The sequence below is a fragment of the Patella vulgata genome, chromosome 1 (assembly GCF_932274485.2).
Source record: "Patella vulgata chromosome 1, xgPatVulg1.2, whole genome shotgun sequence".
In the NCBI taxonomy this organism is placed as follows: Eukaryota; Metazoa; Mollusca; class Gastropoda; family Patellidae; genus Patella; species Patella vulgata.
Genome location: NC_065879.2, coordinates 82,087,015 through 82,109,617, shown reverse-complemented (window position 1 = coordinate 82,109,617; position 22,603 = coordinate 82,087,015). Strand labels below are relative to the sequence as shown.

General features: G+C 35.6%; 1 protein-coding gene across 2 annotated transcripts; it reads left to right on the top strand.

Moving 5' to 3' along the window:
• The first annotated feature begins 9 nt into the window (after positions 1-9).
• Positions 10-21,419, top strand: LOC126808625 (glutathione hydrolase 1 proenzyme). 2 transcript variants are annotated; one of them, XM_056098657.1, is made up of 16 exons: positions 10-158; positions 1,162-1,258; positions 2,286-2,394; positions 3,410-3,561; positions 4,108-4,231; positions 4,558-4,625; positions 5,952-6,025; positions 7,182-7,378; positions 8,672-8,759; positions 9,128-9,258; positions 9,881-9,972; positions 11,404-11,553; positions 13,011-13,131; positions 13,895-14,021; positions 14,956-15,066; positions 15,423-21,419. In XM_056098657.1, exons 1-16 carry the CDS (start codon positions 113-115, stop codon positions 15,596-15,598), a joined length of 1,863 nt encoding a protein of 620 aa, XP_055954632.1. In that variant the 5' UTR covers positions 10-112; the 3' UTR covers positions 15,599-21,419. The 2 variants fall into 2 exon arrangements, with proteins under 2 accessions (XP_055954632.1, XP_050389470.2); XM_050533513.2 differs by lacking the exons at positions 8,672-8,759; positions 9,128-9,258; positions 9,881-9,972; ... (3 more) ...; positions 14,956-15,066; positions 15,423-21,419 and adding an exon at positions 8,346-8,635.
• The last annotated feature ends 1,184 nt before the right edge of the window (positions 21,420-22,603 follow it).

The window sequence follows — 22,603 nt, the reverse complement described above, 5'->3', positions numbered from 1 at the left end:
CGGCGCTGTCTTACAATAATAATAATAATTTTGCCACGATTCTTGACAATTTTATGCTCAAAATATATTTCTTCCTTGAAATTAATTATTGAGTTGACCAAGAACAGACAGGATGATGGACGGAGCAGATCTTTACAGTGCAAACAGCACGATGTCAGGTAATTCAGTCTGAATTTTGCAATGGGAAGGTGGGGGGTAGAGGAAAACAAGCACACACACCGACTTCGTATTGTTATGTATTCACAAGCGAATCCATGACCACTCGGACCACCGACTTCGTATTGCATTCACAAGCGAATCCATGAACACTCGGGCCACCACCAGTCGGACCAACTGATAGACCAAACAAAAAGACTACCCGGACCATACAGAAAGACCACTCGAACCAAAAAAAGACCGCCGGACCAATAGACGGGTATATAATAATGTCACGCGTCAAAAACTTCAAAAAAAAGAAAAAAAGAAACAAATTTAATAAGTTGTTGATGTGAAAAATTGGTGTGATAAATTGTTTATTAAATTGTTGATGTAATATATAACTGACTGAAGTGACGAGTTTTAAGAGATACACCGGCAAATTTCTGCTCACTAATAATTCCTTCGAAGATTAAAAATTGTTATATGAAACTGATGGGAGGATATATGACTATTCAAAAAAAAAATAATTGACTGTCACTAGATAAGAGCAAACGAGAAAAATAGAAAAAGTCTGTGCATTACCATGTAGAATGAATAAAATCAAATGAAATAATGTAGGGACATCATGTTAATGTATTTCGATTTCTTATAGTGACATTCAATTACTTTACAGCGGCACTATGGTCTACTCTTATATCAAATTCAAACTGCCAAGGAATCTATTATGTGCACGTCAGTGTGTACACAGAACCTCGGTTTTCGTGCCATCCGCATGACTAGACAGCTCTCCTTGTTAGGCCCCCGGTTCTGCACCACTGGCAAGGGGAAACCACGCCGGAAAATCCTGATGAACTTTCTCGGCTAACACCTGGAGCGAACACACGACCCTCCGGCTAGCGAGCCAGCTCCGTACTCACTTAGGCACTGTGGCTTCGAAAGGGACTTAGCACAAGCATTATTGACCATTGACTTGTCAGCTTACATGTAATCTCTTTAATATTTTTTTTTTTTTTCAACTTTTAGTTGGTGATAAAGTAGAGTTGATAGCTGATCAAAAAACTGACAAAGAGTCGTTTCCCCTTCATGCAGCCAAAAACCTGCTCAAGCCCAGTAAATTTGTGTAAGTACTTCTTGTTTATTTTAAATTGAATGATATCAAAATTAAACACAGTGAAAATATTCTGTCTTTCTTTTTATTTACAGCGGGGGGGGGGGGGGAATGAAAAAAGGCTGAGACATACTGGCATGTTTTTGTGGGCCCCCAAATATACGTATGTATGCCTAATAGTAAATAATCCACAAAACATCATCGAACATAAAACCTGATGTTAACATATTAAATGAAATATAACTTTCTGTATTCCCTGGATGAAAATATGCCAGTGTCCCATTTAGAAATCCTAAGTTATCATCTAAATTGTACATACATGTTTTATACTATATATTTATGTGTCAATGTTAGGATTGCTAGTTACAAATTTGTTAATGATGCATCCATCCTATAGAGATGGTTTTATATAAGCCTGTTATCACATCCTAAATTTATCATATTAATTTTATAAAGTTATTTTTGGGGAGTTGGACGGCCGAATGGTTAACATCTGCGCGCTGTATCATAAGGTCTGTCATTGAATCAACTAGTGTGGTTTCAATTCCCCAGTTGTACATGACAAGGAGTAGGGTCGCCTGTCCAACCTCGTGGATTTTCTCCGGGTCCTTTGGTTTCCTCCCTCTGCTAAAGACCCATATGCACAAGCGAATTGTTGAAATAAAACTGAGCCCTAAGTTGGTCCCAAAAGGACCTAGTAGTTATTTGAGTGGATGTTAAACCCCATTTCTCTCTCGCTCTATAAAGTTATTGAATAAAATATCGTTTAAATCTTAAAAAAAATGATCCACATTTCATTTATTTGTTTATAACATTTATATTTTGTGTTTTAAGTCCTGCTGATCATTCCACATTTCATTTCGTTTGTTTATTATAACATTTATATTTTGTGTTGTTTATAACATTTATATTTTGTGTTGTTTTTTGCATTGTTGTTTACATTTATATTTTGTGTTGTTTATAACATTTATATTTTGTGTTGTTTATAACATTTATATTTTGTGTTGTTTATAACATTTATATTTTGTGTTGTTTTCAGTCCTGCTGATCATTCCTATAGTTTTAAAGTGATAGTAATATCAGGGATAGTGTTTGCTATAGCTATTACAGTAGCTTTGATCCTGTCTATATACCTGGGACCACCACAGGTAAGTTTAAATCCAGTTTGTGACTTAAAGATACATTATGTAAGAGTTAGATAAAAAGCTAGCCATTCTTGCTGTAATAGTTAAAAAATGAATAAATTGAAAATGTCATTACTTTATTCTGAGCAAAGGTATATTAGACTTTGAAGGTTTGACAAGATGTATGCACCGATTGTAACCACCATACTGGTTATTAGAAGGTTTGCCTCACTTTACCATTTTTAGATTAAATCAGTAAATGGCTGAACCGTTTTAGTCTACTTATGGCATCAAGACTTGATTATGGTCTTGTCATGTTAATAAATGTCTTTTGCCATTGCTCGGTGATGTCACCGGAAGTAGATTACCGAAGAAATCTTTGCGAGACTTAGTGGCCCTATCAATAATTTATAAAACATTTAAGGCCTCAAGAAAGATCTGCAATAGGCAGATGTCACTCTTTCATAATGCCTGTTGGACAATTATCTGATGTGTGCAGTCACAGTGGCTCAGTGAGTAAGAAACTGACTCAGTAACGTGGGGATCAAGACAACAATTGTACCGATGTGTGCATGCTTTCTATTTCTATGACATCTGATACCAGTTCACATAGCTAACAAATGTAATTGATCAGGAAGCCTTGGTGACTTGTTGCTGGATCCCAGGATTGTCTGTCCTTGTTTTACATTGTCTGTATTACAGGATGAAAAGCATTGCAAGGAAAAGTGTCTAGCCATTCAGATGGAACATAACATTGAGGTTCTGTCTATACCATTGGCAGCATATTAAAGATCCCCTAACAGTTGGAAACTGAAGTGAAAGTAGGCCATAGCGCTGCTGCTGGAGGAAAATGTCCCTTATAGCACACTGCATGATGCCCAATTGCACAGTTAAACCCAGCTGAATTGACGTAAGACTAAGAGTAGAACATAATGCAGCTTTCCTGGCAGAATTTTTCTTCATGCCCATATTAATTAGATAGGTTGGCACAGAAAAGTAGGTCGTTAATCCCCATTGGGGCCATTTCATTTCTTTTCAGGTTGGTGCTAATGGAGCTGTTGCTACAGATGTTCCATATTGTTCTGATATTGGTCTGGCTATTCTACAGAAAGGTGGGAATGCTGTTGATGCTACTGTAGGGGCCTGTCTATGTCTTGGTGTTATTAATTCACACAGCTCTGGATTAGGGGGGTGAGTATTTTCAGATCAGTGAGTAGGCTGCTGGCCTTATCATCCACATGAAGGGAGCCACGGTAGCTAAGTGGGTAAGATGCTGGCTCGCTAGCCTGGAGGTCGGGTGTTCGATCCCTGCATTGGCCGAGAAAGTTCATCCCGATTTTCTGTGGTGATTTCCCCTTGTCAGTGATGCAGAATGGAGTGCCTGACAAGGACAGCTGTCTAGTCATTCAGATGGGATGAAAAACTGAGGTCCCGTGTATATATTGGCATGCCCATAAAAGATCCCTTGGCAGTTGGAATTCGTTATAACAGTATGCCGTAGCGCCATTGCCCGGGCAAAATTTCCCTCATAGCACACTGTATGGCGTATGCCCGTCTTCATTAGCCCAGGTTAGGAGCAGAACAGTAGGACGTTAAACCCCATTTCATTTCATTTCTATTTCTCACCCTAAACCTTAGTCCAAAAATGACCTAATTTGTGTAGAATATAATGGACGTTAATCTCTGTTTGTGATACATGTATATAGGTAATTAAATATGTCTTTTTTATTTTTTCAGTGGTGGTTTTATGGTTGTTCATGATCACAAAGTACAGAAATCATGGGGTTATGATTTTCGTGAAGTAGCGCCACGTACAGCTACTGCAAAAATGTTTGAGGGTAAAGAGGATCTGATCTATGACGTAAGTTTCAAATAATTCTATAAATTAATTGTTCAAATCCATCTATGGGTTGGTCTTCGAGTGATCTGACTCATGTGCTTTAGACTATAAGGTCTGTCATTGACTCGGGTGGCGTTATTCTGATCCAAAGTTTTTATCTGACAAGGAGTAGGGTTGTCTGACACACCTTGTGGGTTTTCTCTGTGTCTATGCTAGTTTATTAGCCGTTGATGACGTGTGGGAAATAGTTTTATTTAACATCTGCTTCCACCAAAGTGATATCACAGACAAAGTGTTGATGACGTACGTAATTTACTTTTTATATGCTCCTTGTTTTATAATTACAGAGTGGTTTATCCATAGGAGTACCAGGTGAATTGAAAGGTTTAGAAGCTGCTCACAATGCACATGGCAAGTATGTGAATATTTTATAGTTATCTGTAATATTGACCATACCTGGGCTCTCAATTGGGCAGTGGAAATGGTGTCCCACGTCCTACTTTGGTGCACCGACTGGGATACTGAAGACGGGCATACTAAATGCTATGAGGGGCTTTGTGCCCTTACATCGGAACTACAGCCTAATCTTATTTCTAATTCCAACTGTCAAGGGTTCTTTTACATCTACGTCAAAGTGTACGCCAAACCTCATTTGTCACATCCAGCGTTTTATTCACTAAGCCACTGCGACTCCTGTCTTGATTGACTGACTTAATCCTTTGTCGGACAATTCATCAATCTAATCTTAAACAGAAGTCATTGCTTTCCTTTTGTTGGACTATTCATCAATTCAAGAAGAATGATTATAATTTTAATCCACCTGTTTACCTCGTGGTTTCTCAATTGTCGGGCATCTTAATCGCATTGATGTGAGCCGACAGCATATATAATAAACTAATCATAGATGTCACATATCGTAAGTGTATATAACACCCTAAATCAATGGACAGTCATTTTGTCTATGATATCTTTTACGTCTTTTAAGAATCCATATAGAAATTCTCAGCCACAGTGGCACTTTCCCTTGATCTCGAGCGCGGCACGAATATTGCTTAACATAATATTATTAGGCAGTGCTTACTATGAAACTGTGTGATGTGAATCACGTAGGCTATTAGTCTCTATTATCCAGAAAAATATTCTACGAATATGTTGAAGACTAGGAGTTTCTGGGTGACTGAAACTAGTACGCCGTATGCTGAAGTTGGTTGATGCTATACCGCACCCAGCAAAATAACAAAAAGGGGAGGAGCTACCAATAGCTATATGAGCAGAAATTCTAACGTATTTGTAGATGGGAATTAAGAAGAGAGAGAGAAATGGGGTTTAACGTCCACTCGACACAAACTAGGTCATTTCGGGACTAACATATGGTTTAATTTTATTTCAATAATTCGCTTGCGCGTAGGGGTCTTTAGCAGTGGGAGGAAACCGGAGGACCCGGAGAAAACCCACGAGGTTGGACAGGCGACCCTACTCCTTGTCACGCACAACCGGGGATTCGAACCCACGCCAGTTGACTCAATGACAGGCCACCCAAACCCCCGGGAATTAAGAAGCATGTCAATCATTCTGCTGTGTTGCCTATGATGCCTGTCACTCTGTCATGACTATGAAAGAGTGTTATTCGCTGAAGTTAGCTATGCCTGTTTACAAGTGATTGAACTATTTCTGAAGTTCTGCATTCATGTGGTGTAAGTCTGATATATTTGATGCACTGGAAGTATGTATAATATTTCAGATTAAAATGGCGAGATGTTGTCCAACCAGTGGCTGATATGGCTAGAACAGGTTTCAATATAACTAAAGATCAAGGTAATTTGTTTATCATTCAGTTCTGCGTCCATTGTTTTTGTACCAGCTCGGCTAATGAAAACTGGCATATGGGGGAAATTTTACCCAAACATTGTCAATACCGCCCATTTGTATTTTGAATTCCAACTGTCAACATTTAAACACAACCTTGGTATATCAATCCATCCGAACGACTAGACACTGTCAGCCCCTCAGTCCGTCCATGCTGAAAAATCCTGAGGAACTTTCTCAGCCAGCGCAAAGATGTCCTGGTTAGTGAATCCGCATCTTACTCACTGAGCCATCGTGGCTCCAACCTCAAAAGTGAAAGGGGCAAGAGCTTGCAAGATTTGTGGATAAACTTCAGTTTGGCTTGGTGAATCGTCCATGACTGTGGTCAACTAATCAGGAAGTCCCAGGTTTGATCCACAGGCACTTGAAGGGATTAAAATAGAAATATTTTTTGCAACTCGGAGACTTGACTCGGACGTTGTGACTACTCGAGACTTAGGACTCGGGTCATGGCAAAGGTGTATAACTAGACTCAGGCTCGAGGTGCGGTGACTTGGGACTCAACTCAGAGTCTCGCGTCTTGTTCCCATCTCTGGGTGTTTAACGTCTCACTTTGATGCACCAACCAGACTAATAAAGACAATCACATGCCATGCAGTGTACTTTGTGGAACTTTCTTAGCCAACATCAGGATCAAACCACAGGCACTTGAAGGGATTGAAATAAATTGTTTCAATGGCATTTAGTAATTGAACTAGAGTATACAGGTCACAATTCTATGGAATGCTCAGTAATAAGCAGTATTCCATAGGATTCAAATAAAATTTCTTGCACACCATTTTGTTTTGAGAAAACAAGTCGCAAGACTCTAAGTTGAGTCCCAAGTCGCTGCACCTCGAGTCGAGTTATGCACCTTTGCCGTGACCCGAGTCCTAAGTCTCGAGTCGTCACGATGTCGTGAGTTGAGTCTTGAGTTGCAATAAATATTTCTAGTCAAGATGCAAGTCAGATCATTGATGCGACTTAAGTCCAAGATGCAGGACCCAAGTTCCCACCTCTTCTTTAAACACCAAAATATATCTGGAACTTCTGCATTAAACTGGTGATACTCTATTAATTACAAGAGCTTGATCCATACCAAATATTGTATTTTCATTACTTACAGCCAAAGTGTTAAAAAATCGACTCAAGCCAAGTGAATTAAAGGGCAAGTTTAAGGAAGTGTTTGCTCCAGGTGGTGAGATACTACAGGCTGGTGATTTTATACGACGCCCAGATTTAGCAGATACATTGGACTTAATTGCAGAACAAGGATCTGATGCACTTTATTTAGGACAAATAGCTGATACCATAATACAAGCTGTAAGTAAATAGCTGATACCATAATACGAGCTGTAAGTAAATAGCTGATACTATAATACAAGCTGTAAGTAAATAGCTGATACCATATTACAAGCTATAAGTAAATAACTATAACACATGCTTGGGGCATGGTCTAACATGGCGCTTTGGATCATTAGATCTGTCATGGCATGAGTTCAATGCCGATTTTGGGAGTGACAAGGAGTAGGGTCATCTGCCCAACTTCATGAGTTTTATCTGTGTCCTCTGGTTTCCTGTGCAAAAGTGAATTTTTAAAATAAAATTGTACCATTATGTTAATAATCCTGAAATAACCTTTTTTTTGTCCAGTGGAGGGGGGAGGGGTCGATGGCTGAATGTTTAGCACATGTGCGGTGTATCATAAGGTCTGTCATTGAGTCAGCTGGCATGGTTTAGATTCCCCGGTTGTACGTGGCAAGGAGTAGGGTCGCCTGTCCAACCTCGTGGGTTTTCTGCAGGTCCTCTCTCTCTCTCTCTGTCCATAGAGAAATGGGTTTTAAGATCCACTCGACACAAAATAGGTCATTTTGGGGCTATTAATTTTTATTATATGGTTTCCATTTTATGTCAATAAATTGGACTGCATGCAGGGGTCTGTAGCAAGGGGGGTAAACCAGAACACCTGAAGAACACCAATGAGGTTGAAGAGACGACAGGTAGTAGGCCTATGCTATGATTTGTTGATTAAAGAAGCTAGTAGTGTCGTACGTTTAATGTTATATTTCATAAATTGAATAAGTTGGTGTATTATAAGTTTTAATTGTAGATTCTGGTAGTATTATAAGTTTTAATGCTATATTTTGTAGGTTGCAGATATAGGTGGTATTATGAGTATTAATGCTATATTTTCTAGGTTGTAGATATTGGTGGTATTATAGTATTAATGCTATCTTTTCTAGGTTGAAGATGTTGATGCTATTTTAAGTATTAATGCTATGTTTTGTAGGTTGAAGATGCTGGTGGTATTATAAATTTTAATGCTATGTTTTGTAGGTTGAAGATGCTGGTGGTATTTTGAATATTAATGCTATGTTTTGTAGGTTTTAGATGCTGGTGGTATTTTGAATATTAATGCTATGTTTTGTAGGTTTTAGATTCTGGTATTATAAGTTTTAATGATATGTGGTGTAGGTTGAAGATGTTGGTGGTATTTTGAGTATTAATGCTATGTTTTATCGGTTGGAGATGCTACTGGTATTTTAAGTATTAATGCTATGCTTTATAGGCTAAAGATGTTGGTGGTTTTATAAGTTTTTATGCTATATTTTCTAGGTTGAAGATGCTGGTGGTATTTTAAGTATCGAAGATTTACAACAATATAAAGTTATAGAACGTGATATAATACAAACAGAATTTAACGGTATGTCATACATGTAATGGTATCTCTGTGTCCCTTCCATTTCAAACTAATCAAAATCAGTGTGGTTTACTCTTGTCAGTGTCTAGTCGTCTGGGTAGGACAAAAAAAAACCTGACGTCCTGTGTACACAATGACGTGCATGTAAAAGAACCCTTGACAGTTGGAATTTGAAATAAGAGTAGGCCTTAGTGCAAAATTTCCCTTATATAGCACACCGTATGACATATGACTGTCTTCATTAGCCCAGTCGGTACAGAAAAGGAAGACTTCAAACCTCATTTCTCTCTCTTTTATTGGTACCTCACCATCTCTGTCAAGTGGGCCAGTCTTATTGTTAATAATCTACATGATATTGTGATTTATTACAGGAGGTTTTATTGGTACCATGCCATCCCCATCAAGTGGACCAGTTTTATTATTGATAATGAATCTACTAGAAGGTTTTAACTGGACTTCTGCATCAGTCAAGGATCCTAAAACATATCATCAAATGATTGAGGTCAGACATTTTGAAAAAAAAACATTTTTTAATTTTGTCATTGATTGAAAAAAAAAGGCCATGTTACATGAGTAGTCACTGGACTTTAGACTAAAAGCCCCTCGGATCAAATCTTGGTTTGAAAACCATTCGGATTTTTGAAGCCCTGTCTTTATTTATCACTGATGGTGCCCCCGAAGGCTGACAAGTGAAATGTGTATAGACCATAGGATACGACAAAAAATAGAGATTCACCCTTGTATACATTAGCATGCACATAAAAGAGCCCTTGACAGTTGGAAATCGAAGGTGGAAATGCCACTGTCTGGCCAAAATTCTCCTACCCTGCATTGCACAAGCAACCAGTCTCAACGAGGCTGATACGGAAAGTGTGCATAGACCTTAGGATAGAACAAAAAAAACGAGATCACCTGAGTGCACATTAGCATGCACATAAAAGAACCCTTGACAGTTGGCCAAAATTCTTTTACCTCATATTACGCAAGCAATCAGAACAAAATGGCGGAACTATTGTGTAGACAAACCATTAAATGCCATTTCAACGATTAAAAATTCTGATTCCGTAAACTACCTTTTCTTATAATTGCACTGGTAAATCATATATTTTGTCTTGTGTTTCCAGGCTTTTAAATTTGGTTATGCTCATCATAGTGATTTGGGTGACCCGAAGTTTAACCCTACAACAATGGAGGATAATATATTACAGATGATCAGGTTGGTTCTGTATTTCACTCTAGATGAGGGTGGGGTCTAATGTGTGTTTAATAAAAAATATAGTAATTCTATATGAGTTATTATTGATATTTTTAATAAAAAATATAGTAATTCTATATGAGTTAGTATTTATATTTTCAGTATTATAAAGAATATAGTAATACTATATGAGTTATTATTTATATTTTTAGTATAATAAAAAATATAGTAATTCTATATCAGTTATTATTTATATTTTCAGTATAATAAAGAATACAGTAATACTATATGAGTTATTATATATATTTTCAGTATAATAAATAATATAGTAATACTATATGAGTTATTATTTAAATTTTTAGTATAATAAAGAATATAGTAATACTATATGTGTAACCGTAGAACTTGTATTAAGCAAGCACCCAAGGGAAATTTAAAAATGCTTGCTTAATGGAGGTGCTCTTTGACTAGAGGTATCCAATATTGCCCCAACCCCTACCACAAAAAATAAAGATATAGATTGCATATATTTTTTTATTCATGTAGTATAACAATAACAATACATGTACTTTTTATCTAGTTGTGAATTCAAAATGCCGTGAATTTGAGTATGTCCCACCCAAACTGATAACTGTATCACTTTGACACGTTCTTCAAGAGTCAAAACTTTTCCAGTAGGTGTAAGAACTTTACGAGGCGTAGTAATATTGGACATATTGATAAACAATGTCTTATCAATTCAGATTCTTTCTTATATATCATCATTGGCTTGGATATGAATAGAATATTGATTAATGGTTAAAATTATCAGTTTGGGGTGTGAGTAAACTTGTTAATTAGTGATAGTTAGTTCAAGCCAAGCGAGTAAATCGTGTCAAGATTAGTGACAGTTGAGTCTCGTTCGCTCAAGTGAGAATGTGATTCTCAGTGATTCTCCGAGATTCACTATGATGTGCTCGCTTAATGGATGAAATAGCATGATCTGGGGCTAATATAGATGCCCGTTGCATGCGTTGAACAGGTGCGTGTTTAGTAGGGGTAAAATTACTTAAAAATCGCTCCGGGGGGGGGGGGGGAGTATTTTGGGTGCTCGTTCAAGCAAGTGTTCGCTGATTAGGAGTGCACGCCCAAGCAAGTTCTCCTGTATTATTTATATTTTCAGTATAATAACAAGTTGTTACTTATATTTCAGTAAAGAATATGGTTATACTTTATGAGTTGTTATTTATATTTCAGTACACATTAATAAGTTGTTATTTATATTTTAGTAAAGATATGTTTATACTTTATGGGTTGTTATTTTTTTTCAGTAAAGAATATACCAATACAATAACGGTTATTATTTATAATTTTAGTAACACTGTATGAGTTATTGACAGTAAAGACTAGATGCAATACTCTACGTAGTAAAGAATACAGTAATACTTTATGAGCTGTTATTTATACTTACAGTAAAGAATATGGTAATACTATACGTGGTAAAATAGATAACCAAAGTCACCCTGCGGAATATTATGGCGCCAAGTTTGAACCTGTTAAAAATGGTGGTACTACACATCTGTCTGTTGTTGATGCCGAGGAGTTGGTCGTATCTTTAACAACGTAAGTTACAGAATCTCACAACATTTTAATTTAGCATTCTACTGTTCTTCACCAACTTGACGAATGCATGCGCCATACAGTGTGCTATGAGGCAAAATTTTCCAGCCAGTGGCACTATGGCCTACTCTTATATTGAATTCTAATTGTCAAGGGTACAAAAGAGTATTTGTACTACATATTTTAGGTGTATTGTAGTACTACATTTTCTAGCCAGGTGTAAATGAGTATTTGTACTACATTTTTTAGCCAGGTGTAAATGAGTATTTGTACTACATATTTTAGCCAGGTGAAATGAGTATTTGTACTGGGGGTTTCAGGTCAAAGTTTCAAATGACAGAAAAAAATTTTTTTTTAAATATTTTGTGAAAATATACATAAAATGCTACCCAATTTTTTTTATTTCATCAAAATATTGTAATTAGATCTAAAGTTATGGAATTTTAAAATCCAAGATTGACGTGAATAATGTAATCAAAATGCTCTATACCAGTCAATGCGTGGCATGTCACCAAAATAAGTCCTTTTCAGTCATATCTGAGTGACGTCATAAGCGGTATTTTCCCTTCAGAATTGCTAGTACCAATTTTAAAACTGAAATCCGCAAGTTATAGTCAGCTAAGATTTATTAAAATCGTAATAATTTGAATGATAATATGTCAAATATTTATAATCTGGATGATATCACAAAAAAGTAGGCTATATTTAGTCAAAATTTAGCAAATTTCAGTGAGCAAAACACATAAATCCTGTTTTCTACGGCTGTAATTGTCGGATCGTTTAATTGTTATCTATCGTTTGATTGGTTCTATATGAAAATCTCCCGGAAACTAACGTGCGGATTCACCAATGAAGTGAGCCGTAGCAATGGAAATTCCCCGGCCGTGTGACGTCAGAGCGTTATTTTCACGCGAGCGGCTCCTGTAAATAAACGGTAATTTTGCTTACATTTCGATAGTTTTTGAGCCCGAATCTTTGCAGATATTGAGATTGATATTAAACTATTACAATGCAATTGCTAGTTATACATTTACATAAAATAGTAATTCAGAATCGTAGATTGAAGTGGGCAGTATTTCAGCCGCTGGCTGTCCGATTTCACGCTAAAGTCACATGATCTGAAACCCCTATTTGTACTATATATTTTAGCCAGGTGTAAATGAGTATTTGTACTACATATTTTCACCAGGTGTAAATGAGTATATGTACTACATATTTTAGCCAGGTGAAATGAATATTTGTACTACATACTTTAGCCAGGTGTAAATGAGTATTTGTAGTACATATTTTAGCCAGATGAAATGAGTATTTGTACTACATATTTTAGCAAGGTATAAATGAGTATTTGTAGAACTTGCCAGATGTAAATGAATATCTGTAGTACATGTATATTTTAGGTATATTTTATTTATGTATATATTTTAACAGGATGTAATTCAGTATTGTCTTGAATATTTTAGGACGATTAATACCTGGTTTGGTACAAAGATAATGACTTCCTCAGGTATTATATTAAATAATGAGATGACTGATTTTAGTATACCAACAGCACCATCAATGTTTAATCTACCTCCTAATCCAGTAAGTTCTTATTCATCATTGCTAATCTACGTCCTAATCCAGTAAGTTCTTATCCATCATTGTCTGAGCCATGTGGATCAGGCTCACTACCTAATTCATCCAGTAAGTTCTTATTCATCTTAGTTACCAAGTTTGGCCCCCAAATAACTTTTGTTTTATTTAGTTTTTATTCAACATCAGTAACAAACTACTGTGTAAGACATGTGGTTTGTGGAGTATGGTCTTTGCTCACTACCTAATAATCCAGCTATAAAGTTCGGATACATCCTCGGTTTCATAGTACTCTCCGCACTATGTGGTGCAGGGATTATGAGCTTGGTTCACTACCTCATAATCCAGTAAGTTCTTATACATCCTCGGTTTCAAAGTACTGTCCGCACCATTTGGTTCAGGGATTATTTGTGTGGTTCAATACCTCCTAATCCATGCATATCTCTCTTTGGGAATAATGTCTGTTTATAGAGCGGTATTGTAGAAAATCAGTCAACCCATTTATACCTGTCATTCACATTTATTGTTAGTACGAGACAGGCTATTTATTTTTTAGAGATTAATACAGGTTGTCTACCATATCTCATGTAGTAAAAATATTTGTATTTATATTTTCACCATTATTTATTAGAAGCAGGAAAACGTCCTTTATCATCCTTAACACTACTATTTTTATTGTTTTTATTTGAAACTTCGATTGTTAGTCATGTGAATTGTTATGCTGGTCCTACTATCAGTAATAATTATAAACATTTTTATATTTTTTTTTCAGCATAATTTAATAGAACCAGGAAAACGTCCTGTATCATCTATGACACCAACTATAGTGTTTAATAAGAAAGAACCATGTTCTAAACGTATGGTGTTGGGTGCTTCTAATGGTACGAAAATAATCTCAGGTTAGTTAATTAGTTTATGATTAGTCCCCTAACCGATCGGGGGGTTGGATCGCTGAATGGTTAGCATGTGCGTGTTGTATCATACAGTCTGTTATTGAGTCAACTGGCGGGGTTTTCGATTCCCGGGTTGTACGTGACAAGGAGTAGGGTCGCCTGTCTTTGCTTACACTAGGATTTGGGTGTGTTGTTATTTAACCCTCGTTCTGGTTGATGTGAGGGATTAGCTAATGAAACAGTCTGTTACAGCAAGTTCTTGGCTTGCGGTGAACGGAACTATGTGTACCGCACTAGAAACATCAACGCTGATTGGTTAATCAAATTTATGCCGTCATAGGGTCAACAGCCGCCTGGAATGACCCCTTACACGACCTTCCACTACAACCAGTCAGATCTTCTTGTAGTAGAGGCCATAATAAGTATAAAAAAAACGAATGAAATATAGACCTGTATTTTAATCATTGGTCCCCTATCATGAAACATTTTCTCAGGTTTATTAATTACTTCCCTACTACTGAAACGTAAATCAGTTTATTAATCCCTGACCGGTCAAACCAAGGTAAACTTTTGGGGTTTAAAATTTAATTTAGAGATATTAAGCCTCTGTAAAATACTCTGAGAATTCTTGTTCTGCGTGCAAACTAAAAATATATTTGATATATTTGAACTAATCTATCCAAAATTTTCTTCAGATCCCTCTCAAACTATTATATTTGTGGGGGGGAGGGGGTACCTCAAGCTATGAACTGGACACAAGTACAAATTAGATGACTTTTGGTGATTTTAAATGATTTTTACAAATTTTAAACAAAGATTTGATATTAAATGAATGTGAAAGAAATTAGTGCTAAATACACAAGATTAAATGATACCCTGATTACAGTGTAATCTTTCATGATTTTCATATTTCTCTCTCTCTCTCTCTTTTTATTTGAAGGTGTAGCAGAAGTTATAGCGAATGTGATGTTATTTAATTTAAATTTAACGTATGCTATAGATAAACCAAGATTACATAATCAGCTGTATCCTGATATTACTGAATACGAAGGTAAATATAATTTATAAATCTAAAATGAAATGAAATGAAATGGGGTTTAACGTCTTACTGTTCTGCTCTGACTGGGCTAATGAAGACGGTCATCCGCCATACAGTGTGCTATGAGGCATATTTTGCCCGGGCAGCGGCACTATGGCCTACTCTTGTATCGAATTTCAACTGCCAAGGGATCTTTTACGTGAACACCAATGTATACACGGGACCTCAGAATAAAGTAATTTGTATGAAATTTTGAATATATTCATTTTGTATTATCTATTTTTGAACTATTATAGCAAGAATAGTCAATTTGTTATCTAAATCTTTCATAATGTGTCTTTAAATAATATTTTGTGTATATTTTTTAGCTGGATTACCAGAGAATGTGTATAAATATTTACAAGAGAGAGGTCAGAGAATGCAAGAAGTTACAGAAGGTATCAATACTGTTCAAGCTGTCATGAAAACAAACGACCAATTATTTGCTCATTCGGATATCAGAAAAGGAGGGAAAGCTGCAATATATACTCCAAAATCTCGATAATTTTAGTCTGTTTATATTTATACTATTGTTGAAGATATTTATATATTGGGCTTACTTTTGTCTGTGTGTTTTCCAGTGGAGACACTACACAAACTACATAGATCATTTTGGGACTAACATATGGTTCAATTTTCTTTCAATGATATGCTTGGACATAGGGGGTCTTTATATGTGAGCGGAAACTGGATGACCCAGAGAAAATCATGAGGTTGGACTGGTTACCCTATTTCTTGTCAAGTGCAAGTGTGAGCTTGAAACCATGCCATTTATTCAATGACAGACCTTATGATCTAAAGTGCCTATGTTACACGATTCAGCCACCCATTAGAGAGAACATTGATGGAAGATTGGCTTTATTATAATTAGAGAATGTTGTAGTGTCTTCATCAATTTCTCTGTGTAAGAATAATGCAAAGACACAAGTTAAGCCATCTACTTCATTCCTCGAGAATAGATCTCTGCCCTAAATGGCCGGCATTTCCAAAATTTAGTATACTGTCTTGTAATGTATTTCTACTCCATTTCACATCTGTCATACACACAAAGATTAAATAAACTTTTTTCAATTTTATTAAGATGGAAGGAGAATAAATACTCAACAAAATTCTCAAAGTATACTTAGTGTTTTTCACTAAAATCGTTGATTTAGGATTTAAAATGTCGATCAACTATCTTAGTGTCTGTTCTCAACTGTAGACAGACAGTCTAAGTTTAGTATGCAGTTAAGCCTAATATATAGAATATGTTGTTATATATTGTAATTTATTAACACTATTTAAATGTATATATAGTAAATGGGTTTGTTTTTTTGTTAATATAAATTTGATGTTAAAATCATGTAAATAATACGTTATAACTCATTTGTAATAGCTGGTCTACACAGTTAGAAAATTTTTATAGAGGTTAGGGATGTGAACTGGCCTGAAAATGTTTATAGAAAATTGCATAGGTTTTGTTTTAGATTTCATAAATAAATATCCTAATAGTATTTGATGATAAGGGGGCCCAACAATTTAACAGAAAACTTCAAGGGTTAGTGTTAGGATTTCTAAATAAATATCCCAAAACTTCTTATGCTTGTTTTAAAAGTAATAATAGCTGATCTACATAATTAGAACAATGCAAGTAAAAAATGTTACAAACTTTGATTATAAATATGCAGTGGCAGTCTTATGGGTGATATGCAACTTAAGGCTGCCCAAAAATTCAAAATAAGATTCACAGGGATAGGGTTAGGATTCCTAATTAAATATTCTAAGACCTCTTATGATTGTTTATTTGATAATAGTAAAGCAATAAGTTAAGACTGTTGGTTGTCTGTAACAGGTGCCCTTGTTTAGTTAAATTAAAATGACTAGTGGTCAATAACAATTTGACATGTGTCATGGCTTGTAATTAGAGCATAGAGCCCGAATTATAATGTTACAAATTTTGGTTACCAAATATAGAAATGATACAAATATCAAAATGTTATAGAATTTTGACAGAAACATAAAAAAAAATTTTACAGATATAAAACAGGTAATATATTGTGAGTAAAAATACAGCTTTATTTCAGCTTTCTCAAATTTATGAAATTTTTATAATGCAACTTTTATCAATCAATCATATTTCCAGATCATGATATTATTTTAGCTGATCCAACATTATTGACCTGATCATTAGAAGCTAGAAATTAACATGATTTATTGTCCCTAAATGGTTTGGCATTGATGAACTTTTTTTACAAATGCTATTTTACTCTTTAGATTCTCAAAATTATTTAAAGTACCCATATTATCATCTACCTCTTGAACTGGTTGTTTTATTTCAATGTTGAGACATCCCTAACTAGTTATAGAATTTGTACTATTACTTATCTCATATAAAATAAATAGGGATCTTATGACTGATGCGTAAGTAATCTCATTGCTGAAAAAACTAGAATCAAGTTAGTAATCACATGACGTGCCAGTGAATAAGTGAGTAATCCAAAGACTGTCTAGTGAGTTATATCATGAGTGACAAGGTAGTAATTCCAAGATTGCCTAGTGAGTAATCTCATAACTGACCAGCTAGTAATTCCAACACTGTCTAATTAGTAATGTCATGGGTGACCAGCTAGTAATTCCAACACTGCCTAGTTAGTAATGTCATGGGTGACCAGCTAGTAATTCCAACACTGCCTAGTTAGTAATGTCATGGGTGACCAGCTAGTAATTCCAACACTGCCTAGTTAGTAATCTCATGACTGTAAAAGTAGTAATCTCATGACTACCAAAGTAGTAATCCCATGACAGGCACGCTAGTAATCTCATGACTGGCACACCAGTACTCTCATGACTGGCACACTAGTAATCTCATGACTGGCAAGTCAGTGATCTCAAGACTGTCCACACAGTAATCTCATATCTAACTGGCTAGTAAACTCATGTTTAACTTGCCAGTTATATAATTTCTAATGCTCAGCTGTGTAGTAATTGAATGATTAATCTCTTAATCAAAATAGATTAAAGTATATATTAGGGTAGTTTATATTAGTTCATATCTTACACAATGGTAGTGATATCAGTGTCACAATAAGCTACAAAATAATAATAATCCTCTATTTACATGTATATAGCTCAATAATACTTAAACATACATTATGCAAGAGCTAAATCTGTCTATTGCAGGTCTTTCTTTAGGCCCTAAATGTTATCTAAATTATTAATTAGACATTAATTAACTGATCCAGGCCATAATCTACTCTCGCTGGCATCGGTGTTCTGCGATATTAAATAGATTAGAACAGTTCAGCCATATTTTGATTTAAGCTGAAAATGGAGGAGCAAGACTTAGCTTCGAACAACCAATATGGTTATTGCACATGTCTTGTCAAACCTTCAAAGGCTAATATCTTCGCTCGCAATAGAGTAATTTGAATGAAATTTTCAAATTATTCATTTTACATTATCTATTATAGCAAGAATGGCTAGCTCTTTATTTAAATCTTACATAATGTATCTTTAACCAGAAGTATATATTGAATTTTTCAAGTTTTCTCTAATGAACTATGGAAATCGCCTCTGTAAACAGTGAAGTTTTTACCTGAGCTTTAAAAGCATTTAAGGAGTCAATGGTTCTAATGTTGTGACAACCTGTTTATGGATATATATATGATTTATCTTGACATGTATTAATTTATCAAGCTGTCAAATTATTGAAATGTTTTTATATGTTGTGTTTTAGATCATCTATATTATACATGAATGGATTTAATGTGTATAGGCATATGCATGAAATTAATAGTAGTTCTTATGGGCCATAAAATGTGAAGTGTTTAATATCTGCTCCAACAGGGCTAATGAAGACAGGCATATGTCATACAGTGTGCTATAAGGGAAATTTTGCCTGGGCAGCGGTACCATGGCCTACTCTTATATCAAATTCCAACTATCAAGGGATCTTTTATGTGCTTGTCAATGTATACACCGAACCAAGTTTTTTTGGGGGGGTTTTGTCCTGTACCATTGACAAGGAAGGAACCATGCCCTAAAATCATGATGAACTTTCTCGGCAACCTCCAGGTTAGCAAGGCAATGTTTTATACACTGAGCCACCGCGGCTCCCATTGTGAGCCATAAATCATCTTGGTGCAGAAACTCCATTTCAATTCATTTTATTCCAGGGAACCACAGGTTGCTAAGTGAGTAAGACGTTGGCTCGGTAGCCTATAGGTCGCTTGTTCGATCCCAGCGTTGGCAGAGAAAATTCATCAGGTTTTTCTGGCGGGGTTCCCCCTTGTTAGTGGTGCAGGCCGCAAGGCCGGACAAGGACAGTTTCTAGTTGTTTGGATGGGACGAAAAACGAATGTCCCATGTACACATTGGCGTGCACGCAAAACATCCCTTGGCAGTTGGAATTCAATATAATAGTATATGCTGTAGCGGCACTGTCTGGTCAAAATTACCCTCATAGAACACAGCACCGCGTATGCCCGTCTTCATTATCGCAGTCAGAGCAGAACGGTAGGACGTTAAAGCCCATTTCATTTCATTTCAATCCATTTTATTCCATGAACCATCAACTGAATGTAATGGCAATTTATCCATCTATTTATGCTTTCACTGTTCGATGAAGTAATTTTTGTTGTTTTTGTGGAAAGTGGTTGTGGATGTGCACTTAGCATTTGAAATCGGTTACCAGTAAAATATTAGAGAATCTCAATTATACAATCTTTAAGTCACAACTAAAAACTGATTTGTTTGAACTCTATTATCCAGATTAGAAACGGATTTGTTTAGATTGTTTATGTGTATTTTTATTGACGAGAGATTCCTGAAATGTTGCGCTTTAAGCATTCGTATATGGATGGATTATTAATATAATTATTATTATTAAATTGAATACCAATTTACGTAATTAAGATGCATTATGTAAGAGTCCCGAAATGACCTAGTCTGTGTCGAGTGGAGGTTAAAACCCATTTCTCTCTCTCTCTCTCTCTCTCTCTCTCTCTCATATGCCAAGCCTACAATCAACTCTGTCTGACATTGGATGGACAAGATTTCTAAGGTGAATCTTGTCAAAATTTCAAACACTTCCCTCAGAATAAAGTAATTTGAATAACATTTGTAATAATATATTCATTTTGCATTATCTATATTTGAACTATTATACCAAGAATGACCAGCTCTAATTCTTATGGGGGGTTGGATGGCCGAATGGTTAGCACGTGCGCGCTGTATCATAAAGCCTGTCATTGAGTCAACTGGCGTGGTTTCGAATCCCCGGTTGTACGTGACAAGGAGTAGGGTCGCCTGTCCAACCTCATGGGTTTTCTCCGGGTCCTCCGGTTTCCTCCCACTGCTAAAGACCCCTACGTGCAAGCGAATTCGAATTATTGAAATAAAATTAAACCATATGTTAGTCCCGAAATGACCTAGTCTGTGTCGAGTGGACGTTAAACCCCATTTCTGTCTCTCTCTCTCTAATTCTTACATAATGCATCTTTAATAAGGCAACAGTTCAATATTTCACAATAGATCTATGTGATTAAAAAATATATCTATTTTACGTTCTATTCTCACTGGTTGATGAAGTAATTCCTTATAAATATTTTGTATTATTTTGTTGTTTTTTTGTGGAAAATGGTTGTGTTACATTATCTGTGATGATTGTAGCAAGAGATTTGTTTTTATTGTTAATATATTATTTGATTTTTCTTAGATGAATTATATTTATTATATATTGTAAGCAAGATTGATGGTATTCTTTTATATATATTAATTTTTACATTAAAACATGCACAAAAAACTGATATCTGGTAATAATATATTCGATATTGGTCACTTGTTTGTGTAACACTTTCTTACAGATAACAGAATATCAGCAAAATGTATAAAACATTTATTGAGAACATGAAATAGACATAAATCGGAAGAAGCTCTATTCCAAGTCTGACTTGCTGTCAGTAAACGTCTGCTTATAAAGCCTCTAACAATTAGCTGAGGTGGACAAGAGTGATAATCATATATGGTATTGTTTATTATCAATTATGGTGTTTGTAATTAAACTGCATATTTCTTTGAAAGTCATTGTCAGGTCAAGGTATAATGAACTGACCACTAATACATTCTCTTTGAAGTTCAGTCTAGTGTTACACGCGGATCATGTGTAGCTTGTTAAAGAACATCTTGAATAAACTAGATGTTTATTAATAGTCCAGTCAATCTGGGGTTAGACCCAAAACAAATTGCAACAGAATTAATTTCACTGGGATGCATTTCAGTATAGTCCCCTAAACAACATCCCAAAAATGTTCCAAAATATTTTTGGTGGAAATGGGTCAAATTGCGTAAAGTGCTAATTAGCATAATTTCATATTTCAAAAATTGACTTAATGCTATAACTTGGCTATTAAATGTTCAAATTTGGTGGAAATTGTGTCTAAACCCATGTTTTCGTGGCCTGGGAAGCAAATAAACACATTTAGAATATAATCACTTTATTACATAATGCACAATATGCAAATTAACAGCCGCCATTAGTGAAAAACTTATATTTCCCCCTAAATCTGAAACTCTTTGACTTAGCTCCATAAAACCAGTATCTACGCTCATAATTTCAGGGTCAAGGGTGCCAAAAAACACTAGGAGAACATCACAGTGGTATTGCATAATATAGAATATGCAAATTAGACGCCTCGGCCATGACTGAAAAATACACTATTAGTCCAAACTCAAAGCATTTGCAATAACCTGAAAAATCAAGTTCCCACACCCATTTTATTACTTTCAAAGAAAGTAATAAAAGTATCTTTACCTCATTATGGAGAACATTTGACTGATTGCATTAGTGCCAGAGCACTGTTGTCAAGGGGGGGGGGGGGTCACATAGCCCTGATGAAAACAAACAAATTATCAAAACTTTATCATCAGAATTGTCTAAAACTGGTTTCGGAGGTGCTACAGCTATGTCCTTTGAAGTCTCCACAAGTATGTCAGTGCAGTCCAGTCGATGTTTTTTATAAGTGCACCAATCTGTGCCACACCTAGATAACAGTTACACCTGAACAGTCACAGGAACTCTTTAGGTATTAAGAAACCCTCGACATTTTTCATCACCATTATATGTAATCATTATAAAAACATAACTGTCAATCTTATTGTCAGTGATTTGATTTGTTTTTAACATAGCTGTTAATTTTATTTCAAAGTTAATCACATAAATAAGCACAATGTTTATAATAAAATGAACAGTAAATTTGCAAAAGTCCTTGCTAATGGTGCTGTTGTCTGGGAATGCGAGAAACGCAGACATGGTAAATGCAAAACCACAGTAAAGATCCAGAGATAAGAGGTCAGCCAGTCAGAAAAAGTGACACCTCAAACGTACTATAAGATGTTTCAAGACTACTACCAGGAAAGCTGGTACCTCTACCACCAATTAAACAGGCCATGAAAATACCGGACCAATACAAAGAAAATTTTAATGGGGAACCTTTCCTTCTGTCTGGCAGTGGTACAAACAATCCAGGTGGAA